Here is a 16,123-nt window from a genome sequence, read left to right on the forward strand (position 1 = left end):
ATTGAGCAAATCATTCTTTGGAGTCCAAAAAGTTAAATATTTGGGCCACATTTTCATTAGAACATGTATGTAGGTGTAGGATCTCCTCCCAAACCTCTGGATCGATTTCAAACAAATTTGACACAGAAACAGCAGGCCTCTTGAGTATCAGTAGCTCAAGTATCAGTAGCTTGAGTATCAGTAGCTCTAATAGGATTAGAAGTATGGGCAAAATAAATATTTTCCCATTCCTGGTGTATAGGCTGCCTTGCACGACAGATATGTTGTATGGGAACAATATTGGCCTGCCAAATCAACCTACTTTTAAGGGCAGGCTAGGTGTCAGAGGCACAGCATGTAGGCTACCTTGCATAACAGGTGTGGAGCTAGTATCAGCCAGCTTTATTGAACTGTATTCCACAGGCTACATGTGCTGATGAGCAAGGCTGAGAACTGAGATGGATAGAGGAGGGAATAGGCAGAGCCAGGGGAGGAGGAAATGGACAGAGAGAGGGGAGATGCATGAGGCAGCTAGAAATGTGTAGAGGGGTGCGGAACAGGTAGAAAAGTAAGAAGGGGAGGTAGAGATAGAATGAGAAAGGGGAAGGAGGATGTAGTCAAAGGAAGGGGGAAGGAAGATATGATCAGAGAGAGTGGGTGGAGGTTATGGACACACACACACACACACACACACACACACACACACACACACAGTCCATTACCTCCATATATATATATATATGATATGTGTGAGTGTGCGAGTGTATACGCGTCCTTTTTTCCCCCTAAGGTAAGTCTTTCCGCTCCCAGGATTGGAATGACTCCTTACCCTTTCCCTTAAAACCCACATCCTTTCGTCTTTCCCTCTCCTTCCCTCTTTCCTGATGAGGCAACAGTTTGTTGCGAAAGCTTGAATTTTGTGTGTATGTTTGTGTGTCTATCGACCTGCCAGCGCTTTCGTTTGGTAAGTCACATCATCTTTGTTTTTTGATAAATTTTTCCCATGTGGAATGTTTCCCTCTATTTTTTATATATATATATATATATATATATATATATATATATATATATAATAGAGGGAAACATTCCACATAGGAAATATATATCTAAAAACAAAGATGATGTGACTTACCAAATGAAAGTGCTGGCAGGTCGACAGACACAAACAAACACAAACATACACACAAAATTCAAGCTTTCGCAACAATCTGTTGCCTCATCAGGAAAGAGGGAAGGAGAGGGAAAGACGAAAGGAAGTGGGTTTTAAGGGAGAGGGTAAGGAGTCATTCCAATCCCGGGAGCGGAAAGACTTACCTTAGGGGGAAAAAAGGACGGGTATACACTCGCACACACACACACATATCCATCCACACATATACAGACACAAGCAGACATATTTAAAGACAAAGAGTTTGGGCAGAGATGTCAGTCGAGGCAGAAGTGCAGAGGCAAAGATGTTGTTGAATGACAGGTGAGGTATGAGTGGCGGCAACTTGAAATTAGCGGAGATTGAGGCCTGGTGGATAACGGGAAGAGAGGATATATTGAAGAGCAAGTTCCCATCTCCGGAGTTCGGATAGGTTGGTGTTAGTGGGAAGTATCCAGATAACCCGGACGGTGTAACACTGTGCCAAGATGTGCTGGCCGTGCACCAAGGCATGTTTAGCCACAGGGTGATCCTCATTACCAACAAACACTGTCTGCCTGTGTCCATTCATGCGAATGGACAGTTTGTTGCTGGTCATTCCCACATAGAATGCGTCACAGTGTAGGCAGGTCAGTTGGTAGATCACGTGGGTGCTTTCACACGTGGCTCTGCCTTTGATCGTGTACACCTTCCGGGTTACAGGACTGGAGTAGGTGGTGGTGGGAGGGTGCATGGGACAGGTTTTACACCGGGGGCGGTTACAAGGGTAGGAGCCAGAGGGTAGGGAAGGTGGTTTGGGGATTTCATAGGGATGAACTAAGAGGTTACGAAGGTTAGGTGGACGGCGGAAAGACACTCTTGGTGGAGTGGGGAGGATTTCATGAAGGATGGATCTCATTTCTGGGCAGGATTTTAGGAAGTCGTATCCCTGCTGGAGAGCCACACTCAGAATCTGATCCAGTCCCGGAAAGTATCCTGTCACAAGTGGGGCACTTTTGTGGTTCTTCTGTGGGAGGTTCTGGGTTTGAGAGGATGAGGAAGTTGCTCTGGTTATTTGCTTCTGTACCAGGTCGGGAGGGTAGTTGCGGGATGCGAAAGCTGTTGTCAGGTTGTTGGTGTAATGCTTCAGGGATTCCGGACTGGAGCAGATTCGTTTGCCACGAAGACCTAGGCTGTAGGGAAGGGACCGTTTGATGTGGAATGGGTGGCAGCTGTCGTAATGGAGGTACTGTTGCTTGTTGGTGGGTTTGATGTGGACAGACGTGTGAAGCTGGCCATTGGACAGGTGGAGGTCAACATCAAGGAAAGTGGCATGGGATTTGGAGTAGGACCAGGTGAATCTGATGGAACCAAAGGAGTTGAGGTTGGAGAGGAAATTCTGGAGTTCTTCTCCACTGTGAGTCCAGATCATGAAGATGTCATCAATAAATCTGTACCAAACTTTGGGTTGGCAGGCCTGGGTAACCAAGAAGGCTTCCTCTAAGCGACCCATGAATAGGTTGGCGTACGAAGGGGCCATCCTGGTACCCATGGCTGTTCCCTTTAATTGCTGGTATGTCTGGCCTTCAAAAGTGAAGAAGTTGTGGGTCAGGATGAAGCTGGCTAAGGTAATGAGGAAAGAGGTTTTAGGCAGGGTGGCAGGTGATCGGCGTGAAAGGAAGTGCTCCATCGCAGCGAGGCCCTGGACGTGCGGGATATTTGTGTATAAGGAAGTGGCATCAATGGTTACAAGGATGGTTTCTGGGGGTAACGGATTGGGTAAGGATTCCAGGCGTTCGAGAAAGTGGTTGGTGTCTTTGATGAAGGATGGGAGACTGCACGTAATGGGTTGAAGGTGTTGATCTACGTAGGCAGAGATACGTTCTGTGGGGGCTTGGTAACCAGCTACAATGGGACGGCCAGGATGATTGGGTTTGTGAATTTTAGGAAGAAGGTAGAAGGTAGGGGTGCGGGGTGTCGGTGGGGTCAGGAGGTTGATGGAGTCAGGTGAAAGGTTCTGTAGGGGGCCTAAGGTTCTGAGGATTCCCTGAAGCTCCGCCTGGACATCAGGAATGGGATTACCTTGGCAAACTTTGTATGTGGTGTTGTCTGAAAGCTGACGCAGTCCCTCAGCCACATACTCCCGACGATCAAGTACCACGGTCGTGGAACCCTTGTCCGCCGGAAGAATGATGATGGACCGGTCAGCCTTCAGATCACGGATAGCCTGGGCTTCAGCAGTGGTGATGTTGGGAGTAGGATTAAGGTTTTTTAAGAAGGATTGAGAGGCAAGGCTGGAAGTCAGAAATTCCTGGAAGGTTTGGAGAGGGTGATTTTGAGGAAGAGGAGGTGGGTCCCGCTGTGACGGAGGACGGAACTGTTCCAGGCAGGGTTCAATTTGGATAGTGTCTTGGGGAGTTGGATCATTAGGGGTAGGATTAGGATCATTTTTCTTCGTGGCAAAGTGATACTTCCAGCAGAGAGTACGAGTGTAGGACAGTAAATCTTTGACGAGGGCTGTTTGGTTGAATCTGGGAGTGGGGCTGAAGGTGAGGCCTTTGGATAGGACAGAGGTTTCAGATTGGGAGAGAGGTTTGGAGGAAAGGTTAACTACTGAATTAGGGTGTTGTGGTGCCAGATTGTGTTGCTTGGAATTTTGAGGTTTTGGAGGGAGTGGAGCTGGAAGTGGGAGACTGAGTAGATGGGAGAGACTGGGTTTGTGTGCAATGAGAGGTGGTTGAGGTTTGCTGGAAAGGTTGTGAAGGGTGAGTGAGTTGCCTTTCCGGAGGTGGGAAACCAGGAGATTGGATAGCTTTTTTGAGGTGAAGGGTGGCATGCTGCTCTAATTTGCGGTTGGCCTGTAGGAGGATGCTCTGAATAGCCGGTGTGGATGTGGGAGAGGAAAGATTGAGGACTTTTATTAAGGATAGGAGTTGACGGGTGTGTTCATTGGCTGAGTTGATGTGTAGGTGAAGGATTAGGTGGGTGAGGGCAGTGGATTGTTCAGTTTGGAACTGGTATAGGGACTGATGGAAAGAAGGGTTGCAGCCAGAGATGGGAACTTTAAGTGTGAGGCCTTTGGGGGTTATGCCAAATGTTAGACAAGCCTGAGAAAATATTTTCTCAGGCTTGTCTAACATTTGGCATAACCCCCAAAGGCCTCACACTTAAAGTTCCCATCTCTGGCTGCAACCCTTCTTTCCATCAGTCCCTATACCAGTTCCAAACTGAACAATCCACTGCCCTCACCCACCTAATCCTTCACCTACACATCAACTCAGCCAATGAACACACCCGTCAACTCCTATCCTTAATAAAAGTCCTCAATCTTTCCTCTCCCACATCCACACCGGCTATTCAGAGCATCCTCCTACAGGCCAACCGCAAATTAGAGCAGCATGCCACCCTTCACCTCAAAAAAGCTATCCAATCTCCTGGTTTCCCACCTCCGGAAAGGCAACTCACTCACCCTTCACAACCTTTCCAGCAAACCTCAACCACCTCTCATTGCACACAAACCCAGTCTCTCCCATCTACTCAGTCTCCCACTTCCAGCTCCACTCCCTCCAAAACCTCAAAATTCCAAGCAACACAATCTGGCACCACAACACCCTAATTCAGTAGTTAACCTTTCCTCCAAACCTCTCTCCCAATCTGAAACCTCTGTCCTATCCAAAGGCCTCACCTTCAGCCCCACTCCCAGATTCAACCAAACAGCCCTCGTCAAAGATTTACTGTCCTACACTCGTACTCTCTGCTGGAAGTATCACTTTGCCACGAAGAAAAATGATCCTAATCCTACCCCTAATGATCCAACTCCCCAAGACACTATCCAAATTGAACCCTGCCTGGAACAGTTCCGTCCTCCGTCACAGCGGGACCCACCTCCTCTTCCTCAAAATCACCCTCTCCAAACCTTCCAGGAATTTCTGACTTCCAGCCTTGCCTCTCAATCCTTCTTAAAAAACCTTAATCCTACTCCCAACATCACCACTGCTGAAGCCCAGGCTATCCGTGATCTGAAGGCTGACCGGTCCATCATCATTCTTCCGGCGGACAAGGGTTCCACGACCGTGGTACTTGATCGTCGGGAGTATGTGGCTGAGGGACTGCGTCAGCTTTCAGACAACACCACATACAAAGTTTGCCAAGGTAATCCCATTCCTGATGTCCAGGCGGAGCTTCAGGGAATCCTCAGAACCTTAGGCCCCCTACAGAACCTTTCACCTGACTCCATCAACCTCCTGACCCCACCGACACCCCGCACCCCTACCTTCTACCTTCTTCCTAAAATTCACAAACCCAATCATCCTGGCCGTCCCATTGTAGCTGGTTACCAAGCCCCCACAGAACGTATCTCTGCCTACGTAGATCAACACCTTCAACCCATTACGTGCAGTCTCCCATCCTTCATCAAAGACACCAACCACTTTCTCGAACGCCTGGAATCCTTACCCAATCCGTTACCCCCAGAAACCATCCTTGTAACCATTGATGCCACTTCCTTATACACAAATATCCCGCACGTCCAGGGCCTCGCTGCGATGGAGCACTTCCTTTCACGCCGATCACCTGCCACCCTGCCTAAAACCTCTTTCCTCATTACCTTAGCCAGCTTCATCCTGACCCACAACTTCTTCACTTTTGAAGGCCAGACATACCAGCAATTAAAGGGAACAGCCATGGGTACCAGGATGGCCCCTTCGTACGCCAACCTATTCATGGGTCGCTTAGAGGAAGCCTTCTTGGTTACCCAGGCCTGCCAACCCAAAGTTTGGTACAGATTTATTGATGACATCTTCATGATCTGGACTCACAGTGGAGAAGAACTCCAGAATTTCCTCTCCAACCTCAACTCCTTTGGTTCCATCAGATTCACCTGGTCCTACTCCAAATCCCATGCCACTTTCCTTGATGTTGACCTCCACCTGTCCAATGGCCAGCTTCACACGTCTGTCCACATCAAACCCACCAACAAGCAACAGTACCTCCATTACGACAGCTGCCACCCATTCCACATCAAACGGTCCCTTCCCTACAGCCTAGGTCTTCGTGGCAAACGAATCTGCTCCAGTCCGGAATCCCTGAAGCATTACACCAACAACCTGACAACAGCTTTCGCATCCCGCAACTACCCTCCCGACCTGGTACAGAAGCAAATAACCAGAGCAACTTCCTCATCCTCTCAAACCCAGAACCTCCCACAGAAGAACCACAAAAGTGCCCCACTTGTGACAGGATACTTTCCGGGACTGGATCAGATTCTGAATGTGGCTCTCCAGCAGGGATACGACTTCCTAAAATCCTGCCCAGAAATGAGATCCATCCTTCATGAAATCCTCCCCACTCCACCAAGAGTGTCTTTCCGCCGTCCACCTAACCTTCGTAACCTCTTAGTTCATCCCTATGAAATCCCCAAACCACCTTCCCTACCCTCTGGCTCCTACCCTTGTAACCGCCCCCGGTGTAAAACCTGTCCCATGCACCCTCCCACCACCACCTACTCCAGTCCTGTAACCCGGAAGGTGTACACGATCAAAGGCAGAGCCACGTGTGAAAGCACCCACGTGATCTACCAACTGACCTGCCTACACTGTGACGCATTCTATGTGGGAATGACCAGCAACAAACTGTCCATTCGCATGAATGGACACAGGCAGACAGTGTTTGTTGGTAATGAGGATCACCCTGTGGCTAAACATGCCTTGGTGCACGGCCAGCACATCTTGGCACAGTGTTACACCGTCCGGGTTATCTGGATACTTCCCACTAACACCAACCTATCCGAACTCCGGAGATGGGAACTTGCTCTTCAATATATCCTCTCTTCCCGTTATCCACCAGGCCTCAATCTCCGCTAATTTCAAGTTGCCGCCACTCATACCTCACCTGTCATTCAACAACATCTTTGCCTCTGCACTTCTGCCTCGACTGACATCTCTGCCCAAACTCTTTGTCTTTAAATATGTCTGCTTGTGTCTGTATATGTGTGGATGGATATGTGTGTGTGTGTGTGCGAGTGTATACCCGTCCTTTTTTCCCCCTAAGGTAAGTCTTTCCGCTCCCGGGATTGGAATGACTCCTTACCCTCTCCCTTAAAACCCACTTCCTTTCGTCTTTCCCTCTCCTTCCCTCTTTCCTGATGAGGCAACAGTTTGTTGCGAAAGCTTGAATTTTGTGTGTATGTTTGTGTTTGTTTGTGTCTGTCGACCTGCCAGCACTTTCATTTGGTAAGTCACATCATCTTTGTTTTTAGATATATATATATATACATATATATAATAGAGGGAAACATATATATAAAAACAGAGGGAAACATTCCACATGGGAAAAATATATCTAAAAACAAAGATGATGTGACTTACCAAACGAAAGCGCTGGCATGTCGATAGACACACAAAAATACACACAAAATTCAAGCTTTCGCAACCAACGGTTGCTTCGTCAGGAAAGAAGGAAGGAGAGGGAAAGACGAAAGGATGTGGGTTTTAAGGGAGAGGGTAAGGAGTCATTCCAATCCTAGGACAGATATACACACGCACACACACACATATCCATCCGCACATACACAGACACAAGCAGACATTTGTAAAGGCAAAGAGTTTGGGCAGAGATGTCTGAATTACTAAGCATAAACAACCCGATATGACACACATAAAATTTTTGAAGAAATTGTTAAGCTTACCCAAGAGGTTAACGTATCAATTTCATAGCATACCTGCAACATCAGCAACTGTGTGGAGAAAGCGAAGAAATGTTTCATTTGCTGCTTTAATTCTGCAAAATGCTGATAGATTAAGTTGCAGTTGAGGAAAGTCAAAGCCCTGGGAGAAATGAGCAAAGATGTTAAGATATAAGTCTGGAAAACTGTTTTTAAGTAGAAGTTTAGAGACCTACAATATTGTATAACAAATGCTCAATAAAAATATTTTTTTTAATTCATACAATTTTATGTGCTAAAATTTTATTAACATGTGGCACCATTAGTTTAATTCATAATGTGCAAATAACATTAGCTTTATGGTCTCTACAACAGGAAAAAGTACTATTGTCACTGTGATATTCAAGGAATTGTTTATCAATCTGTCATGTCCACATGCCAAAATGTTGGATGATTAATATTAAAATATATTAATGACTCCTCAATGTTCTATTATGAAATGAAAAAAAAATAGCTGTATTACCAAAAATCATAAAATTTTTACCGTAAGTAAAGTTTCATTATACAAAAAACATCAATAACCATTGTTTACTGGACAGCAGTAATAATGTGTTATACTAACCTCGATATTGCCTCTTTCTGAATTGATTCCCCATCAGCATTATTTTCTGGCACTGACTCGTCACACATGCTGACAAGGAGGAGAAGTCGTAGCACTAAAGATACAGTCATGGGGAAGTTACCCCACATAATCGGCAGTTTTCCAGTGAGGAGATTCTGAATCTTTGATTCCTTTACTCCCCAAAATACAACATGACCTTCAACATCAAATCCTCGTCTTCCTGCACGCCCAGACATTTGATGATAATTCAGTGGTGTTAGAAATGGACTATCTGTAGCCACAACAACTGTCTTGCAGGGCATGTGTATGCCAAGAGCCAAGGTAGAGGTCGCAAACACAACATTCAGGACTTTCATACGGAACATCATTTCAACTGTTCCTCTCTGTACTGAGTTAAGGCCAGCGTGATGAATTCCTATACCATTTCTTAACCCTTGCACAAATGGATGATCTTTCCTGAGGCCTTTCCTTATGAGACGCATTTCAATATATTTTAAATCATCACTGTCTACAACTCCAACATTGCGCATAGAAGAGGCATTTCCCTTCAACAGTCCCAAAGAATATGTTCTTCTTTCTCTCAGATAAACTTCTTTACCTTTCCTTATTGTCTTTGGTTGTGTTGCAGTACTTATTCTACCATCGTCATCTGAAGAACTGTTCAAAACTTCTTGTGATTTTTCATCATAATATCCATTTAGTTTATGCAAAAATTTATGTATTAGATTACGATTAAACAGGAACACAATTGCTGGAAACATTTTGTTTTTTTCCAAAGTTTCAATTAAAGATGGAAGTTGAGATGTTACTTCTTTCACTGGCAAATTGTGAACAAGATTTTGTGCACCATGACCCAAATGGCTGACAACAGATGCAAATGAATCATTAAATTCATGTGCCCATTTACCCAGTAATTCCCTCAGTTCCTTTTCATACTCTTTAACTGATGATCGGGTAATAAAAAGTTTCTGGCTATTTCTTCTGAAGAATCTTTCTGGTCTTAAATATCCTACATCTGTGTGTGTTTGTTCTATGCCTTGTAGAGTGACAAACAATGATAATGTCTCCTCAGCAGAGAGGGACAGATGAGTTGGAATACCATTGTAAGTGTCCACTACCTTATTTACCAGACATGCATATGGATGCATGTGAACCAATGAATTCTGTTCATGAACATAAATATGCTTCTTAAGATCATTATGTCTTTCACTGTGTGTTATAAGAGATACCATATAATGTGAATCATCCTGTTTGCAGCCATCCTGCATATCCCTAGTCTTTTTAAAATTCATTGATTCTTGCAACCAACGTTGCAAAATTTCAGGCTGTTCAATTGTTGCAGAAAGAGCTAAAAAGGGGCAACGTGTGAGCAACAATCCAGTTTCCCATGACAGCCCACCAGCAATTCCTGATAAACAATGAATCTCATCAAATATAATGTAACGCAACCTCTTAACCCAACTGCACATGCGAGGTGACATAAGCAAGATCTCCAAACACTCAGGTACAGTCACCAATATTTGGCAGGTCAATGCATTTTCTCTATAATCACGTGTAAATATTCCATAAACTGATTGACCATCTCGCATTGTAACATTTTTAAAGCGTGCATACACAGTTGCTGCTACTTGATTAACAAGAGCTTTTGTGGGGGAAACATACACAACAATTCCTTCATATCCTTCCTTCAGTACTGATTTCATGCAGTAGTAGGATGCATAAGTTTTACCAGAGGAAGTTGGAGCAACAACAACTGCAGACTGGCGTTTTCTTACAACATCAATTAGCATTCTCTGCCAATCATCTGGGGCAAAGCCTAGTTCGTCATCAATTTCACCTTGATTTGTTCGTATCAAATAAGGTCCTAAATGTTTCAGTTGAAATTCTGCCCAGGACATTCTTAGATCTATAATTGTCATTTTTGCATTATTTTGAACATGTGGCAAATTCCATTCACTGCTGATATCAGGCATGTTCAAAGAAGTTAGATAATATGCTATCTGTTTTTTGTTTTCAGCAGATAATTCATACTTGCACTCTGAACCAATAAGAATGTCTCTCAAGAGAAGGAATAGGTTTTTGTACAATTCAACAACATCTGAACTTCCAGCACCTTTCTCTTCAAAATAAAACCGTAATTTTTTATGCAAAATTTCTGCTTGCAGTAATAGCATTTCCAGTTCAAATAATTCAGTTTTTAATTTTTTTTTCAGTAACTCTAATTCCTGTAATGCCTCATCAAATTCAAATTTCATGCGAAATTTCTTAATTATTGTGCTGCTCTTTTTAAATGTAATTTTGTCATCATCTTCATGCTGACGCCTTTTTGCCTCATTATTCTGTTTTCTTATAATATCTGCCTTTTTTGGTTTTTCGGGCTTCTTCTTTTGATGCTTTTTACTTTTAACCACACTAGCAGTGTTGTTGCTTAGTTTGGGTTCTCTAACGATTACATCTCTTTGTATCAATCTTCCTTCAAGATTGGTTCCATAAATATTCATGTACCTTGCAAATTGTGCCTGATGTTTCTGTACTCTTTTCCTAGCATATCTTTGGTCTACACTGTTCCCAACTGTTGGTTTGTTGTCAGGTATTCTGCTGAAATCATCAGTCAATTTCTTCCGAGAATGCCAATGATGTCTTTCTTCAAAATCAAGGTTTCTAGAAATAAATGACTGCATTTCTGCTGCATGATTTTGAAGTCTAACAAGATTGTTTAAAACTGCTTCACCACAAAACTCCCTTGTAAGACTGCATGATATTGGGAGAAGTTGGTTAAACTGTGCAAGAGCTGCAGCTTCAGCATTAAGTTTTGAATTTTCATTCTGTTTAAATTTTATTTCCTGGGTCCATTTTAAGCTTTTTAATGTTATTGGAAACGGCTCCAATGTGCTTCCCCAAATAGCACTCAAAATATTTGTTAAATTAACATAAATTTCTCCCATTACACTGCCAAGTCCACATTTATATTCAAGTGCACTATTTTTTAATGTCACAAGAAGCTTCAAAAATAAGTTACCTTGCCAAATGTCAGGTACTGTATTAAAACAACAATCAGATGTCAGTACATTTTCCATTATTAAGTGCATGAATTTGTGAATTTCTGCTATAAAATGTGAAGCTTCCTTTGGCACTTCAAGTGGAGGTGGAAATGCTCTGAATTTCAGGGGCATAACATCTAGAACTGCACATTTCAGGAGGAGTATCTTTACTAACATTACAGCATCAGTGTCTTTGTTTGAAGTAAGGTACATGACAGCAGAGCCAATGTATAGGAGTCTTCTAACACTAAATAAGTCTTGTGGAATTTGAACCAGTGTCTCCACCGTATCCTCGTCTTTTGTGATTTTCATAAACATCCTAGAGAAGACTGGAAGCCACTCACTGATTGTAGGTACAGAATCAATAACATATGCCCAAATAGTAGAAACATCCAGACTAATATCACGAAAATCAACACAAGGAAGACCTTGTCCAACACTGTACAAAATGTTTGCAGAGGACATCAGTTTCACCCATCTGTAACTATCCTCAGAAAAATATGAGCTACATTCTTCAGGTAAAATGTCACACAGCAAAAAACTGGGTCTCAATTGCATAAGAATTTGGCTAAAATCTTCACTCCAAATTGCTTTTACTTCATGAACAAAGAATTTTGTATTGTATCTGAAATGATGTTTTAAGACTGATTTGGCCAAACGGATGCTGTGGTTGTCCTTCAGTATTCTGTCCCACATTTTAGAAAACACTATTTCAAAGGTTCCACTAACTCTTGTAAAAATCTGAAGCAGGCGCTCACATAAATACACGCAGTGCAACATTTGTCCACCTCCAGCATTTTCTAAACCGCTTCTTTCTACTGCATTTATCAACAAGGAATCACCATCCACCAAGAAACTTCGTCTGTCTGCTATCATATCATTTATATCATTGTATTGCACGTGGCATGATAATATTTTCTCTGCAGTGTCTGTTACTGCAGTAAAAAATTTTTCCTCTTGAATTCTTGAAGCCTGTGACATTAAATTTGGTATGTTAACAAATTGCAAAATAAACAAAAGCAAAAAATTAGAAAATAAACATGAAAAAATTTATAAATGTTAATGTCCTAAATTGTAAAATATGAAAAAAATCACAACTAGTAAAATATAATACAGAAAGACCTACTATAACAAAAGAATTTATTCAAAAAAGTCAAGATAATTATAATAGCTGAATGTAACAATTGACAAGAATTATCTAAATACATTAATAATGCTGGACAGGAAACATCTAAGTCAATGAAAAATAAATACAAAAGATGGTGGAATCAAATATGTGAAGAAACTTTAACACAGATGTAAAAAATGGCAAAACTGGAAATGCTCAATTAATATTTAACGTTATAATATATTTAAACAGCAATGTTAGGAAATAGCAAGGATAATTAGAAGAAGTAAAAGTGATTCTGAAAAGAGGAAACTTGCAAAAATTGAGGAAAACAACAAATATATACTCTGGTTTTATCAAAAATGTAAGGAAAAAGATTCCAACCAATGCCCATAATCTAGCCTCCTGAGTCAAAGGTACCAACCACTTCCTGCACCATTTCTCCACCATCCATACCTCTTTACCTTCTGGATCCCAACTCATCACTGTTGATGCCATTTCCCTACATATCAATATCCCTCATGTTCATGGTCTTGCAACTACTGAACACTACCTATCCCAATGTCCTTCAGACTCCAAGCCCAATACCTCATTCCTCATACACCTTACTAACTTTATCCTAACTCATAACTATTTCTTCTTTGAAGGACAGACATACAAACAAATCCATGACATAGCGATGGGAACCCACATGGCACACTCCTTTGTCAACCCATTTATGTCCTACCTAGAGAAAACCTTCCTAGCCTCCCAAAATGCCAAACCCGTAGTCTGGTTTGGGTTCACTGATGATATCTTCATGATGTGGACTCAGGGCCAGGATACCCTATCCTCATTCCTTTGCAACCTCAACATGTTCTCTCTCACTTGTTTCACCTGGTCCTCATCAACCCAGCATACCACTTTCTGGACACTGACCTCTTCCTCCCAATAGCTCCATTCACACCTCGGTCCATATTAAACCCGTCAACCACAAACAGTACTTGCGCTTCAACAGCTGTCATCTCTTCCACACCAAAATATCCCTCCTATACAGTGTGGCCACCCAGGGACAGTGTATCTTGGTGTACCATCACCCACCCAACCTCCACAACATCCCAGTCCATCTCTGACCCACTCCCAATCCCAACCTTTCACCACAAGGACGATACTCATGTGGAAGACCCAGGTGAAAGAATTGCCCATTCCATCCACCCAGCACTTTTTATTCCAGTCCTTTCATAAGCCTATCCTATCCTATCCCATCAGAGGCCAAGCCAGCTGTGAAAGCAGTTGTGTCACATACCAGCTTTGCTGCAATCATTGCTATGACTACCAACCAGCTGTTCAACAGGATGAATGGACACCGCCAACCTGTGGCCAAGAGCAAGGTAGGCCACACTGTGGCACAGCATGCAGCTGAAAATGACAGACTCGATTTCAATGGCTGTTTCACAATCCACACCACAATCTGGATCCTCCCATCCATCACCAACTGTGCAGATGACAGTTATCCTTACAACACATTCTCCACTCCCTAAATTATCCCAGCCTCAACCTAAGGTAACATACTGTCCCCACACCCTCTACCCTACAGTTTCTGCCCCCTCCATCCTATCACTTCCTCACTATTCATGTCCCCTTACATTTTTTATGTGCCCCACCCTCTGTCAATGCACCTGCATGTCTTTTCCCTTCCCTGCTCCTCTCTTTTTCCACTCCCACCTCTCTGCCTACAGCCTCCCGATGGAGCAATTGCTTGCAGTCTTGTTGTGCCTCCTCCTAGCCCCTGTATGTTCCACCAAACAGCACTCTTCTCTGTCTCCTACCTATGATCTGCTACACCTTCTTCTCCCCCCCCCCTCCCCCCATGCACCTTCCAGATGGCTGCTTCCATTTAAAATGACAGTTGCATTCCAAGCCGAGCTGCCAGAGATGGCAGTTATGTATGCAATGAGATGTGCTTGCTTTTGTGTGTGTGTTTTCTTATCTGTAGAAGGCTTTGGCCAAAAGCTAAATGTGTAACAGTCTTTTCATTGTGCCTGTCTGCAAGTCAATGTGTCATCTTTATGGTGAACAGCAACCTATCTTTTCCCTTACACAGTTGACATTCCAATCTGCAGTTTCCATGATTTCATCAGACATTTAAGGACAGACTGAAAGGATACCAAACCTTGGTGGACTTGGCTGAAGCAGCACTGATGATTTCAAAATACTTGCAAACTATTTGACTGAGTTTTTAATCATCCAGAACCAATTCTTGAGTTGGAATTTTGAGAACTCATGAAAATCTAGAAGATTTACATTCAGTTATCAAAGAAATTAAAGAAGTACTTAAAACCCTGAAAAACAATAAAACTAGTGGATGATGATGATGATGATGTTTGGTTTGGGGGGTGCTCAAGTGCACGGGCATCAGCACCCGTACAAAGTCCCAATTTTTTTTACACACTCCAATCTAGCCACTGTCATGAATGACGATGATGGTGATGAAATGATGAGGACAACACAAACTCCCAGTCCCTGGGCAGATAAAATCCCCAACCCGGCTGGGAATCAAACCTGGGACCCCATGATCTAGAGGCAGCAATGCTAGCCTTTAGACCATGAGCTGCAGACTAAAATTAGTGGAAAAGACTATTACACTGGAACTTTTGAAATAGTCTCTACGAAAAATTCAAAAAAAGATGAGCTAAAATTAATATCTGAAGAAATATGGACAACAGAAAAAATCCTAGGAGAGTCGAAGGTAGCTCTGATATATCCACTGCATTAAAAAGGCAATAAGATGCTAACAACTACAGAGGAATTTCTTTGCTACCAGTTGTATACAAAACATTTTCCAAGATTCTATTAAACAGTGTAGAAACAACACCAGACGGTCATTTAGGAGAATAACAAGATGGTTTTAGGAAAGACAGACCATCTGTTGAATAAAAATTTAATTTGAGGTCTACCAGTTGCCACATATTACTAAATTCATAGGATGTAGTAATGTTTGTTGATTTCAAAGAAATTGACTGACAAATAAAATATTCTGACAATTTGGTGTGAAGTCTAAATCAGAAAATCTAGTTCATGAAACACTTACTGGCACAGTACCTAAACTGAATTTTATGGGAGAAACATCTCAGCTGTTCAAAATAAACACAGTGTATGGCAAGGTGATGACTTATCCCCAGTTATTTTTAATTGTGTTCTAGGAAAAACAATAAGAAATTGGAATGAAATACTGAATAAATGTAAGATATCACCAATAGGGTTGTGAAGAAAAAGAAAAAAGGAATTGTAATGAACTGTCTTGCATTTGCAGATGACTTTGCTATATTTTCTATAGTAAAACTGAAGACCTATACAACAAAAATGTGTATCTATATATGCAAATAAAGGCATTATAATACAGTAGTGAATCCAGAATGTAATATGAAGGTGAACATGTAGCATTTAACTATGTTGTTGGGAGGGGTTTTATGGCCCAGTCCACTGCAGACAAAGACAAAGTAGAAGTCTTGGATTTACAGGGTGTGAAGATCATGACAAAGATGAAAAAAGAATATTCACTCCAAAGAATCAATAAGGCTAGAAATGTACCTCGTATAGACTTGAT

The 16,123-nt window shown here is 42.5% G+C and overlaps 1 protein-coding gene across 2 annotated transcripts in view; it reads right to left on the minus strand.

Moving 5' to 3' along the window:
- Nucleotides 1-16,123, minus strand: part of LOC124604303 (probable ATP-dependent RNA helicase DDX60) — a 243,057-nt gene that overhangs the window by 119,562 nt on the left and 107,372 nt on the right. For both annotated transcript variants that reach the window (XM_047136467.1, XM_047136466.1), the window contains exons 3-4: nucleotides 8,389-12,401; nucleotides 7,824-7,929 (exon numbers count right to left, since the gene is read on the minus strand). In XM_047136467.1, coding sequence (XP_046992423.1) covers nucleotides 7,824-7,929; nucleotides 8,389-12,401 — 4,119 coding nt within the window. The remainder of the gene's footprint in view (nucleotides 1-7,823; nucleotides 7,930-8,388; nucleotides 12,402-16,123) is intronic.

The sequence above is a fragment of the Schistocerca americana genome, chromosome 1, assembly GCF_021461395.2.
Source record: "Schistocerca americana isolate TAMUIC-IGC-003095 chromosome 1, iqSchAmer2.1, whole genome shotgun sequence".
Classification (NCBI taxonomy): domain Eukaryota; kingdom Metazoa; phylum Arthropoda; class Insecta; order Orthoptera; family Acrididae; genus Schistocerca; species Schistocerca americana.